This window comes from Microtus oregoni, unplaced genomic scaffold (assembly GCF_018167655.1).
Source record: "Microtus oregoni isolate MIOR12 unplaced genomic scaffold, Mior012 000026F_ref0000081, whole genome shotgun sequence".
NCBI classification, from domain to species: domain Eukaryota; kingdom Metazoa; phylum Chordata; class Mammalia; order Rodentia; family Cricetidae; genus Microtus; species Microtus oregoni.
In genome coordinates, this window is record NW_024543085.1 from 34,533,469 (window position 1) to 34,546,950 (window position 13,482).

At 47.5% G+C, this 13,482-nt stretch overlaps 1 protein-coding gene across 1 annotated transcript in view; it reads right to left on the reverse strand.

Moving 5' to 3' along the window:
* LOC121463311 (lysine-specific demethylase 7A) overlaps positions 1-2,074 on the reverse strand; it is a 53,908-nt gene extending 51,834 nt beyond the window's left edge. The window contains exon 1 of the mRNA XM_041675434.1: positions 1,765-2,074. Coding sequence (XP_041531368.1) covers positions 1,765-1,958 — 194 coding nt within the window. The 5' untranslated portion in view covers positions 1,959-2,074. The remainder of the gene's footprint in view (positions 1-1,764) is intronic.
* Between the last annotated feature and the right edge of the window lie 11,408 nt (positions 2,075-13,482).

The following is a 13,482-nucleotide window of genomic DNA, read 5'->3' on the forward strand; positions in this document are numbered from 1 at the left end:
GCTATCAGATCCATGAATTACACAACGGGGCATATTTTCCATCAAATCATCCCCCGGAAACCTCAACCTTTCAGAAATTGCAACTAATTCTTTTTAGAATTTAATGTTGGATAGTCTTCTCTGGTTGCCTGAAATTTTGTAGAAGCGGAGAATGTAGGTATAAACAGACTCAGTAAGGTCTGATACCTACAAATTTCACCTTTGTGAATAATCAAAATATAGGAAAACATTTATTAAGTGGCATGACAATACCCTTCACCTTTTGTCAGACTGCTCGAATTTGCCTTTACACAAAAGTGATTACGTTACCCTTCTTTTAAAGAGACAGTTTTGTGTGTGCTATCTATTGTTAGGGACACCTAACTTTAAAACTCAGTAAATTTAACTGTACTTGAAAATTAAGTCGAACTCTACCTAGTTAGTCAACACCACTGAAAACCCTGTAACATCAACGGTTTTCTCTTCCCAGACCAGTAGAGGGAGACTAACGCATCTGGCCTGGTGGTGCAATGTTTCTGTAAAATTGGGGAGGGGGAGCGGGGGCTCTATTTAAATGCCCTGCTGTCAATCAAAGGATACTTCCTACAACCACAGTCACCATATCAGCGATAACTCCCAAGCGGGCTGTTGTCAAGATACAACATCCTACGGTGCCCAGAAAACCTGCCTCACCTAAAGGTGACCGCAGGCTTTGCCACAACACCCAAATAAGGACTTTGGGAGCCCAACCCCAACTAGTTTCTTTGTTTAAATGCCTGCGAATCCCTCCCACGCCGGAGTCAAGAGGCTGTGGCGCCGCCCTTTATTAGCCTCACACTTTGATTACAAAACACACGAGTCGGCGGCCTGGCTGCGGAGGCGGCCCGAGCTCTCCGAAACGTCAAACCGCGGCGCGGCGGCGGCGTCCGAGGGCAGCGTCCGCCACCGCACCGCCCCAAAGTTGGCTGGCCCCGGCGCCCGGGCCACCGCTGCGGGCCGTCCCGGTGTCGCCGGAGACCGCACTCAGTATAAAGTTTGAGGTGCGACGCCACGGCGACGCCGGGGAGGGTCTGCGGCGACGTGCCCCGACCCGGGTCGCCCGCCCCCCCGGCCGCAGGGGGGTGTGTTGCGGGCTGGGCCGGCGGCCAGGCAAACTGCGCCGTGACGGGGCCCCGCACCTCGCGAGGAGAGAGTGCCTCCTCATCTGTTGCTCTGTTTACTCGCCGCCCCGCGCCGTCGTACCGCCGCCCCGTCCCGCCGCCCGAGGAAGTTTGATAAAGAGAGAAGGGGGCGCGACGGGACCCGCGGCGGGGACGACGCGCGGCCGGACAGAGCGGCGGCCGCCCGGAAGCGGAGCAGGCGCGGTGGCCGGCGAGGGCAGGCGCGGGGCGGCGGGAGCCCGGGACACTGCGCCCGGCCGCAGCCAGGGCAGTGGGGGGCGACGAGCTGCGGGCCTGCCTGCGCTCCGCCGTCACCAGAGCCGCGCCGCCCGCCGCGTCCCCTCGCCCGGGCTTCCCCTGCCAACTTCTCCGCCGGCCCCTTTGTTCCTGTTTGTTGTGGCGACTCTTCGCCCGGGCCGGCCGAGTCCACCGGCTCCGCTCCGCAGCCTGCCCGGCAGGCGGGGGCCCCCCGCTCTCGCCTCCGCCCGGCCCGGGGGCTCAGCGCCCGGGTTTCGGGACGTGGGGCGCGACGCGGCGGCCCAGCCCGAGGGAGGCACAGGCGGCGGCGGAGGAGGCTGGCCGGTGGCCGCGGGCGACGGCGGCGGGGCTGAGGGGGTTTATTTACCTGCCGTGGAACCAGTCCTTGCAGACATCGCACTCGATCATGAAGCGGTTCACGTCGTACGGCTGCCGGCACACACAGTACACGGGCGGAGGCGGAGGGGGCGCCGAGGCCCGACCCGGAGCCGACACCGACCCCGCTGCCGCGGCGGCTCCAGCTGCTGCTCCCGCGGCCACCGCCGCCGCCGCTCCGGCCATCTTTAAAAAACACACACACGCTCGCTCGCTCCTCCACTCGCCGACTGGAGCGAGCGCAGCCGCCAGCCAGCGCCGCCTCCTGCAGCAGCCGGAGCAGCAGCCCCGGCGGCGGCGGCGGCGGCGGCAGCGGCGGCGGCGGCGCCTTAGTGCGCGCGCGCGAGCAAGGTCGCGGCGCAGGGGCGGGGGCGGCGCGCGCGACGCGCGAGGCCCGGCCGCCTCCTTCCGGCGCTCGGCGCGGTGCTGTGCGTCTCGCGCACGTTCTCAGCCGCGGCGCGCGCTCCCGGCTCCTTCCGCGGCGACCCGCGCGGCGACACCGGCCGAAGGGCTGGCGGGTCGGGGAGGAGGAGGAAGGGGAGACGCCGTGAGGACACGCGCGACGGCCAGGGCGGGCGCGCGGCTCGGGGACGGAGGACGGCGGCGGGAGCGTGCGTGGAGCGGGGTTCGCTGTCGCTGAGAGAAAGCCCGGGCTGGGGGCGGCGGGGGGCGAGGGGGGCGCAGTTCCTGCCGCGTGAAGACGGGGAGACGCGGTGGTTCTGGTCCGAGGCGGAGAAGCCAGGAAGTTTCAGCCCTCCGGGGTCGCCTCGCCTCACGTCAGTTAGCAGCCGCCCACTGAGGATGCCACCCCCGTTTTGCGTGGGCCCCAGCCGGGGTGACACGTCAGGCAGTTGTGCCTCCCGAAGTGGAGGAATGCCTTGTGAGACGCACTCAAACTTCCGAGAGCGTCGCGCTCAGATTCCCAGGGAACGACTCGGAAATCAGGGTGTTGATTGGAGCTGCCGTGAGGAGGAAGAGCGTTGTCTCCGGGAGGAATTCCGTTAGTATCTGTCGCCAAGGGGCGGGCGGGGGTGGGGGGACAGTCTTGAAACGGGGTTGGTGAGAGGAATGAAGAACCGGCGGTTTTTATAAATAACGAGGCTTGGCTGTGACTGCTCTGCTCTGCTAATTGGGAAGGTGGGGAGAACATGTGAACCCTGTTTTCCCTGGGAAAAAGAGATGCTTTAAAAAAAAAAAAGTCGTTGAAGTCTTCGGTGCACTACAGGCCGTCACCGATTTTCAGTGAAAGATGAAGCCAAATTAACTGTCAAGTGATAAACTGAAGAATAAAAGCATCTAATAAATAGCGAAAAATGAACAGTAGAAAGAATGTTAAGGATTATCACATGGAGTGTTGGAAGCTGAATTTCTGTGAACATTTGTATCAGGGAGAGCAATAGAACTCCCTAGGTAAGTTTTGTTTGGAAAATGGGCAGGGAGCAGTCGACTCACTGTCCCCAAGCAGTAAATGTCCTTGGTCTAGTCTAGCCCCCTCCCCCCTTTTTTTTTCCAAGTGGAGGAAAACGAGTAACTTACCGTATCAGAACTGGAACTAAACTTGTTTCTTCTTTCTATACCGAGTCCTTTCTGTTATGCACTACTGTTTCTCACATCACAGGAAAAGAAAATCATACTTCACACAAACTCAATGAATTTGAATGTGACTTTAGCATATGTATCATTGACCAATTCCCCAAAGATCTGATAAAAAAAATATGGCTAATGATGCCTTCCTTAATCGCCTCACTGAGGCAAAAGGAAAAGAAAGAGGGAGAGAGGATGAAGAAATATAAAAAGAATGAATTTAATGTGTTCTGTAGCGTTTGCATGAGGTCAAAGGACAAAACAACCAGTGAGTGAAAGGAAGGCAGCCAGAGTTGTCTGCTAAAACCAGAGGCATCCGTGCAGAAAGCAGCCATGTGCAGTGTTCTCTGAGGGCACACTTGGCTTTGGGAGAGTTAACATTTGGTGATGTACAGCGTGATGGTTCAGTAGGTAATTATAGTAAGCAAAATGAGAGCCCAGTTTCTCCTTGTTGAAAAAGAGAGTTACATATATGTAAGAAGAAATCTAGAAAACCTTTCTGGTAGGCTAGTAATAACGGAATCAGTCTCTATTTGTAGAAATATAAGTATGTTAATACTCTGTCCCTTGAGAGGATCTGTGAGCGGTAAAACAGTCCAGAGTTTGGCTTCTAAATACAATTCCCCATTTTTCTTAGCAAAATGGTTGGTTCCAAGACTGGAGGAGAAAAAAAAATACAAGATGAACTTGGAGCCTTAGTTGTGTCAGATAAAAGAATTTAAGCAAAAACTCCCAGGTGTACTGGTGCACGCCTTTAATCCCAACACACAGAAGGCAAAGGCAGGCGGATCTCTGAGTTCAAGGACAGCCTGGTCTACAGAGCAAGTTCCAGGCCAGCCAAGGCTACACAAACCCTGTCTCAAAAATAAAATGAAAAAGCATAAACTAATAAAGAGTGTCAAAAGGATATAGACCAACTTGCATTTCTTGGACTTTATTGAAAATAAATGAGCTTCATGTAAGAGATTGCACACGTGCTGTCGGACAAGCGTGTACGCACTTGTGGAAGACAACTTTCCAGAGTCTGTCCTCTTTTCACTGTTCATCTGCATGTGGGGCAAACTCGGGTCCTCAGGCTTGCGTGGCAAGCACCTGCTGAGCCGACTCTGGCCCAGAGCTTCATATCTTTGTTGTTAATGATAACGTACTACAGCCCATCAAATAACATATGAAATCGCACAGATATAAAATGTATGTTTGATAGGGATTGTAACAATTTCAAATAAATCCCCACAAAACTCTTAGTAATTACAAAGGGAGGGCACTTGACTAGCATGTCTAAGAGCCACAGCTAAAACATGTAGCAGAGAAAACTGGATAACTTCATGATGCTGAGAAGCCCAGTAGACAATACCTGAGACACCATCTTAGTCATCTGATCAAGTGCCACCAATATTGTGGCAAATGGACATTTCATTCCACTTAATAGACTTTATTAAGAAGAGCTTTATTTAGTAAACCTCTGTATTCATGTTTGGTCTGCTGGTTGAGTTTGAAAATGAAAATGGTTTTACGGGCACATGAGAAAAATCAGGCTTAAGAACACTATAAGGATAAAAATCTCTTTAAAAGTGGGGGAGATAATAAGGTGCGCACACAAATGTTCAATGCTGAGGAAAAAGGGATGCAGGGTAGAACTCTGGATAATGCCAACATTTTAGTGGCAGCCTCCAGACATAGCAATTACGTACATGGGTTTGGATTCTGCACCCTCCTGTCTCTATGACAACTTATGCACGAGTTTTAGGTTTTTTTTCATTTTAATGAGAATGATAAGAATATCTGCCTCAGCTTAGGATTCATTAAATGAGATAACCAACTGCTGAGAACAGCTTAGCTCCTAATAAGCCATATAGCTGTTAACTGTAATTAGCCATAATTGTTTGGTTATTAATAGTATTAAAGAGGACAATAAAGAGCAGCTAGAAAATTGTCTCAAATTAGAGTTTGAATTTTTAAAAATATGGATGGCAGAATTGCTCAGTGGGTAAAGACGCTTGCCACCAAGTCTGACAATCTTGAGTTCTGTCCCCAAGACCTATATGGTAGGAGAGAACCAACTCCTGCAAGTTGTCCTCTGATCTATGCACACCTATCATGGCATGTGTGTGCACACAGACACACAATTTAAAAAGAGAAAGACACCTGCCTCCACACAGGTGTGAGAGTTGTAGTGAGGTTCCCTCTGTCTAGGTCATGGATGCTGCGGTCCTGGCAGTACACCTCTGAGCTGCGCATCCCCAGAAGCTGCACTTCTCCAGCGTAGCAATTCTGTTTATAGTACTGCTGGCACTTTCCTGTCTCCATAAATGTGTCTGTTAGTTTCTTTGGGGAAAAAAAATATGCTTTAGACTTTAAGCTACTGTCATGCATTAATTGATAGTGATTTCTTGAATTTTTAATATTTTTTAGATTTATGGGCATGAAAGTTTTGCTTTCATGTATGTATTGTGTACCACATGCATACCTGATGCCTGTGGAGGTTAGAAGGGTGTCAGATCTCCCAGACCTGGAATTACAGATGATTGTAAACCACCACGTGGTACTAGGAACTGAACCTGGGTCCTCTGCAAGAGCAACAAATGATCTTAATCACTAAACCATCTTTTTAGCCTCATGGTTTGTTTTTTATAGCACTTTCTATTACTTGATCCTCACAGTGGCTCATTGTATTAACCCAAGAGACAGAAAATATCCTCACACCCGGAAGACTGGGAAGTTTGAATTTTATGAGATGAAGGGAAACAGATAAAGTCTGGTAAAGCAAAGGACTGCATCATGGGTGCTGGAAAAGTAGGAAAACAGAGTCACAGTGAAAAAAGACCCAGTATGCAAAACTAGCAGCTTTGTTAATAGGGTGGTTGACTTTGCTTCTAATCCAGGAGCTAGGGAAATTCTACACTGACGGTCCATTGTAGGTTATTAAAGGACCAGCTGGTGACGGCATATGCCTTTAATCCCAGCTCGGGAGGCAGGCACAGGTGGATATCTTTGAGTTCAAGGCTGGCCTTGATTTCCAGGAAAACCAGAGCTACACAGAGAGACCCTGTCTGGAAAAAACAAGACAACAACAAAGATATTATAATTGAAGGAGTAAGTGAAATTGCTAATGAGCGAAGGCACTTGCTGCCAGGCCTGACACCCTGAGTTCAGTTCCCAAGATCCATGTGGTTGAAAGAGAGAACTAACTCCTGAAAGTTGTCCTCCGACCTCCATATATGCAGTGTGGCTGCATGTGCCTCATCAACCACCCACCTCCCTGCACCCCACATACACTATATAAATAAATGTAAATTTTTTATTCCTCATTTCTGTCTTATCAATCTTTTTGCCCATGGATAGCTCATTTACTCTAATAAATCTGTAAGTCCGATTAAATTGAGAGTCCTGTCTCAATTTTATTGCCTCAGATTTATTCCTTTATAGTTATGAATTAGGACATTAGCATTAAATCTGGAGGGGTTTGAAACCTTTTGTTTTCTAATTACATATAAGTTGTAAAAGATGGAGCTGGGTCAATGGCTCCATTGGCAACATGCTTATCATGCAAGCCTGGGAACCTGAACTCAGTCCCTGCACCTAAGTAAAAAAGTCAGGTACGAAGCTCAGCACTGGAGAGGTGGAGATGCTGGCCAGCCAGGCTAGCCACATAAGGGCCAGGGTCAGAGAAAGACTGTCTCCAAAAACAAGGTAGGAAGTTGTTGAGGAAGGCACCCAGTGCCAGTCTCTGACCTCTACCCACAAAGACACACATACATGCACATAGAAAAACAGTTTTTTGAGACAGGATATATAGCTCTGACTTGCCTCAGACTCACAAAGACCGACCTGCTTCTGCCTGTCCTGTGCACTGAGATCAAAGGCATGCACCAGCACACAGGGCAAAAACTGTAAACTGTCACTCAGTACATTGCCTCACAGTGTAGCAGACAGAAATCAGAATTTCCAGTTATCTTCTTTTATTAAGTATTTCAAAAACAGTCATATAACCAGGTTTAATATTCAGGACTTGTTAAGGTTAAAAAATTTATCTCCATATGTTTGATAAGTTTTTTTTTTTTTTTTGAGATTTCACTATGTAGCCCTGGCTGGCCTGGAATTAAGTATGTAGATCCGGTTGGCCTCATTTAGGGATCTATCTGCCTCTGTCTCCCAAGTGCTGGTGTTAAAATCACAACCGCACCTAAAGATTCTTTTAAGCAAAAGCACTAAAAAGTGACTTTAGCTCATGTAATGAAAGAAGGTTGACTTACTGAGAGCTCACTATACTTGGCACCCGGAGTTATAGCTCAGTGGTAGAACACCTGAATGGTGAGGCTCTGAATTCAGTCCTCAGCAACCCACCCCTGCAAAAATAAAATAAGATTTTACAACGCCATGAAGAAATGGAAAGAAATATAAAAAATAGCTCTTGCTTTTAAGAACATGATAAGTCACAGGAGTGAAGAAGCCATAAGAGAGGAGTTAATGAGTTCCTCCAAATCCAAGACTGTCACTTAGAGAAAGGGACATTCAGTCAAGGACAGATTCAGAATTGTGGCTCACACGTGTATGAAAGGTGTTAGGAAGATTAAAGCCAGGATGAGCTTGGCCTTGCCAAAAATAAGGACAACTGAAAGCACCCTTTATATTTAGTACAAAAAGGGAACATGTAGTCACAAATCCTTGGGGCAGATGATGTAATATGGATGTATGATAAAGCAAAATTGTTCAACCTCTTTTGCTTTTGTCACCCTTATCCAGGGGTATCTTTAAGCTGAGAAATACTGTCTACAAGAAAAAAAATGGACAAGAAACAGAGAATTGATTTGACCCATTTCTTTATAGGAGGATTGGATTGGGTGACTTAGAAAAGTTCCCTAATTGAATCTAAACTGGTTTTATTTGTCTCTTTGTTTTTTTGTTTTTTTTTTTTGTGTGTGTGTGTGTGTGTGTAAGTGCATGTGTGCCATGTGTACCACAGGAGCAGCTTATGAAGGCTAGAAGAGGGCATCATGACCCCTAGGACTGGAGCTGCAGGTGATTGTGATCCACCACATGGGTCCTCCTCTTCAAGAGCAGCAAGTGCTCTTAACTGCTGAGTCACAGTCCTAGGCTGTGTTTCTTAAGGCTTCAAAGAGAAACATTCAAAGTCTGAAGGTAGGTAGACATGACGCTAGAGAAGGGCTGATGTAGGAGGAAGAAACTTCACTATCCAAGAGAAATAGAAAACCTAATGGGAGCAACACAAAGAAAGCTGTTGTCAGTGAAACCAGAGGCAAGTGAGCAGAGATTAGAGTAGAGCAGGTCTTGTGTGCTAGGAGCTCTTCCAGGGGCTAGTACCAGAACATAGAACATGTTATCCCTTTGATCTCTAGATCCTTCTCGTGAGTAGCCTCTGGCTCTTCTGGCTCTTCTGGCTCTTACTTCTGGGAAGTAAGACTTGACTTGCCTGCAGGTACATTCCTAGTGACAGGAGCAGGTGAGATTTGTCTGTAGGTCTGCATTCTCCATATGCTGAAGAGGGCACAGCCACGTAGAATCCAGGGGATAATAAACTCAAGAGTCTGATGTGCTCACTGGCTTCAAGGACCTCTAAGCAGATAGGACCTTCCATGATAATCCTCCCTGGGTAAGAAGATGGAAGGACAAAGGAACTAAGATTTGGGGGAAACAAGTAAGTGTAGTGCTTCAATTTGTGGTGATGGTTTCACAGAATGTGCCTAAAACTATGCATTAGTGTGTGCAGTTTATTATATCTCAGTCGTATTTCAGGAAACTCAGGCTGGTGTGGGCAAGACGGCATGGTGGCACAGTAAGCATACTGTGCAAGCCAGTCCCTGGGATCGAATCAAAGGAAGGAGAGAATCATTTCCCACAGAGCTGTCCTCTGACCTTCACAGGTGCACTGTAGTACCTGTGCATTCACGCACATTATACATATGGGCACACACACATGCACACTGATAATAGCAATAAGAAGTAATGCAAATTTAAAAACAGAACAAAGTAGGTTGGCTCTGAATTCTCCACCATGCTGCCTTATCTTTCTGGAGTTATAATTGTATAGCAGCAACATGCCCAGATACTTGGTTGTGTTGTCTTTGAAACAGATTTGTGTAGCTAGTGTAGCTAGCCTCAAAGTTGCTGTGTAACCAAGGACGGCCTTGCTAACCATCCAGTCTCCACCTCCCAAGTGCTAAGATTATAGGCATGTGCCACCGGCCCAAGCCCTTTGCTTTTGGTGTTTGAAACAGTAATGTATGTGCTCTAACCGCTATCTAGGAAAACTATTTTAAAAATGAAGTAAAGGCTCTGACATGGTGGTACGTGATTTTAACCTCAGTTCTCTGGAAGAAATGATCGGCAGATCTCTGTGAGTCTGAGACCAGCCTCTACACAGCAAGTTCAAGGACAGCAGAGTGGCTACGTGGTGTGATTCTGTCTCAATAATAATAATAATAATATAATAAAGCCAAGTGGAAGTGGTGCATGCCTTTAATCCCAGCACTTGGGAGGAAGAGACAGCCTGCTCTAAAGCGTGAGTTCCAGGCTAGCCAAAGATTTATGAGACCTTGTCTCAAAACAAACAAATCTAAGTAAAATGAATAAACAAACTGACGGTACATTGCTAGTGACAAAGTAACCAGGCCTAGTGGCAGAAGCTTTTACTCCCATGTACTGAAGAGGATAAGGCAGGTGGATAACAAATTCAGGGCTTGACTAGGGCACAGAGTGAGTTGAAGGCCAACCTGAACAATTTAGTAAGGTACTGTTTCAAAACAAAAACTAAGAATAGACTGAGGATACAGCTCAGTGTGATGGAGTGCTTGCCTGGCACGCATGAGGCCCTAGGTTTGTTTATTCAATCTCTAGTACTTTAGGAAGAAGAAAACAGTTAGGTACTATGCCTAAATTATCTTGAATATGCCAAAATAATGATCTATTCACAGGGACTGGGACCCAGGGGCAGGAATCTGAAGTACAATTCAAGGAAGGGTGATTTATGCTGCACTACTTAAATACTTCCTGCTAAGATTCATGAGCCTGGGAGAATAGAAAAGACAAACCCCAGGACAAGAGCTGAGCACAGGCCCAGAGAACAACCTGTTAGATCTGTCTGACAGGAAGACGGGCTGCTTGGGAGATGACGGTCTCTGAAAAGAAAACAAAGAGATCGAAAGGTCATTGGAAATGCTCCTTTAACACTAGAAAGAAGACACAGGTATGAGATGAGTGTGTCTCATGCTCATCTGGGTATTTTGGAGCACGGGGTGGGGCGTTCATGAATAAACACTTAGAAAACTATGCAAGTAGGGAAATAAGTCTGCCTTAACTTCAGAGCGGTTGGAGCCAGAAGAGGAAGGAAGCAATCATAGCACGCTGCGAGCTTTGTGTACATCTCACTTAAACTCTGGCTATTTATTTAAACCAAAATGAAATAACCATTCTCAAAAGATGGCCTGGGCAGTGGTGGCCCACGCCTTTAATCCCAGCACTCGGAAGGCTGGATAGCTCTTGAGTTTGAGGCCAGTCTGGAAAGTTGAGTTCCAGGACAGCCAGGACTACACAGAGAAACCCTGTTTCAAAAAACAAAATCAAAAAACGTAAAGAAGCTCATCCAAGAAAGCTACTTGCCACAAAGCCGAATATCCCAAGTTGGATTCCAGAGACCCATATAGTCGAAGGAGAACCCTAGTCCCCAAAGTTATTTTCTGATCACACAGATACTGTGACAGGCATATGCTTGCTCTCTCTCTCTCTCTCTCTCTCTCTCTCTCTCAAAAGAAATCTCAAAAAATTTTCAAGATGGATAGAGAACAAGAAGGAGATAGAATAAAGGAGTTAAGTCTTCAGTACCAGGAAGTCAACAGCTAATGTCCAAATTGTTTTAAAAAAAAAGCTATATATAAGTTTTTATTTAGGAATGTGTCAACAGAAAAATGACTAAACAGTCAAAATAGCTGGCAGTAGTGGATGGGTCTAACGACATTCAGTGAAGGGAGGGTGGACGTCATGTTACTAACACAGTCTGCTTTCGTCATTAGGAAATTAGGAACTATCTCATATGGCTTGATATCCATGATGATTAATTTTCATTCCCAACTCGATCAGATTAAGAAGTATATCAGGGAGGTGGCTCTGTGGATGCTACTCTAGCATGAGGACCTGGATTCAGATCCTGAAACTCACGTGAAATCGGGCACGGTAGCACACAGCTCTAATCTTCACACATAAACAAGATAAATTCTTTTAAGATGTAGACGCCTAGGGAATTAGTAAAACATGTACCTACCAGTGGGTATATCAGTAAGAGGGTCTCCAGAATTGTTTAACTGAGGAGGGAACATGGGCCCCACTCTCCCAGTCACTATCCCAGACTGAATAAAAGAGGAAATGGAGAAAAGCCTGCTGAGGACCAGCATCCCTTTTCTCCGCCCTGATCTGTCCACAGCTGAGAGCCACTCCCAGCACCAGGCTTTCCTCAAGGTAAGAGACTCAAGCAGTGAGTTGAAATAAAACCCTACTCCCGCATGCTGTTTCTTTTTCTTTCTTTTTTTTTTTTTTTTTTTTTTTTTTTTTGGATTTTTCGAGACAGGGTTTCTCTGTAGCTTTTGGTTCCTGTCCTGGAACTAGCTCTTGTAGACCAGGCTGGCCTTGAACTCACAGAGATCCGCCTGCCTCTGCCTCCCGAGTGCTGGGATTAAAGGCGTGCGCCACCACCGCCCGGCTCTCTTTTTCTTTTTTTAAAGCAGGAATCGGTTACATCAAGGAGAAGAGTAGCCATTACAATGCATGCATTATATCTTTATGTTCTCATGATAAAACTGCTACTTGAAAAAAAAGCATTTAGGACTTGATGTTTTAATAAAGAAAAGAGGAATTCTCACCAAAATTCATTGCGACTCTTCCTAAAAAGACCCCAGAGGCCTCGGAGGAACCAGGAATACTAGCCACTAGGCACCCTGCCAACTGCCACAGAACCCAGAGCGTGGGGATGGGGGTGGGGGTGGGGGTGGGGGTTGCAGGGGCAGGTGGGGGTGGGGTGGCATCAGTGAGTCTGCCTGAGCAGGAGCCCCAGACTGCTGAGCTCCACACTCAGTGTCCATGGGTCTAGGGTGGGGCGGAGAATTGACACTGCCCAGTTCCCAGTCGTGCTGATACTGGTCTGCAGCTACAATGAGCAATGAGCTCTTGGTTGAAGGTAGGATTGCTCTCTAAAGAAACCCAGCAATTTGCTTAAGGGGTACCAGGCCCTGGGAGAGGTTGAGAGGGGGGCAGCTTGACTGAGCTAAGACAACTCAGGCCTCCTCAGCAGATACAGAGAGAGGAAAAGCAAAAGACAAGGATGCTGACACACTAAGTCAGTCTTCCAGATTAGTGCCCTCTTTCTCAGGAATTGAGTTCCCCAACTGACTGGTCTCTGCACACTGAAACAGACAGGAAGATGACTGTAAATACCCCTTGCTTGCTTACTTAAACACCCACCATGGGGGTGTCAGTTTAGAGAACCATGACAGACTGCCAGAAAAAAAACCAACCCAGCACATAATCACACCCCCAAACTTCTGTGAAGACATACACAAAAGGCACCAGAGGAAAATCAATAATGTTCTAAAGGACTAACATGAAAAACCAACACAAACATCCTGGAAAAAACTTGTCTCATGCTGGGTGTGGTAGCTCAGGTCTTTAATCCCAGCCCTGGGAAAGCAGAGGCAGGCTGACTTCTGAGTTCAGGCCAACCAGGGTCTACACTGTGAACTAGTCAAGGACGCATAGCAAGAGAGTCTGCCTGAAAACAACAAAAACAAACCAAAAAAGAAAGCCAGGTGGTGGTTGCCTGCCTTTAATCCCAGCCCTCCGGAGGCAGAGACAGGTATATTTCCTTAATTCTAATGAATAGTCTCAGAAATTTCCAGCAACATGTGGAAAAGGCACTTACTCCTCAGCTCCCTCGTAGATCCTTCCTCCAAGGCGCTGGGGAACTGAAAGTATGGTGGCCAAACATTCTGCTTGTAAGCCGGGAGTGAGTTCCCTAGAGAATGAACAGAGTGCTCTAGGTCGAGAGCTTGTTTAGCATGAACAAAGGCCAGATTGAATCCCCAGAACTGCCTACACCAAGTGCAAGGACTCAAGCCTGTAA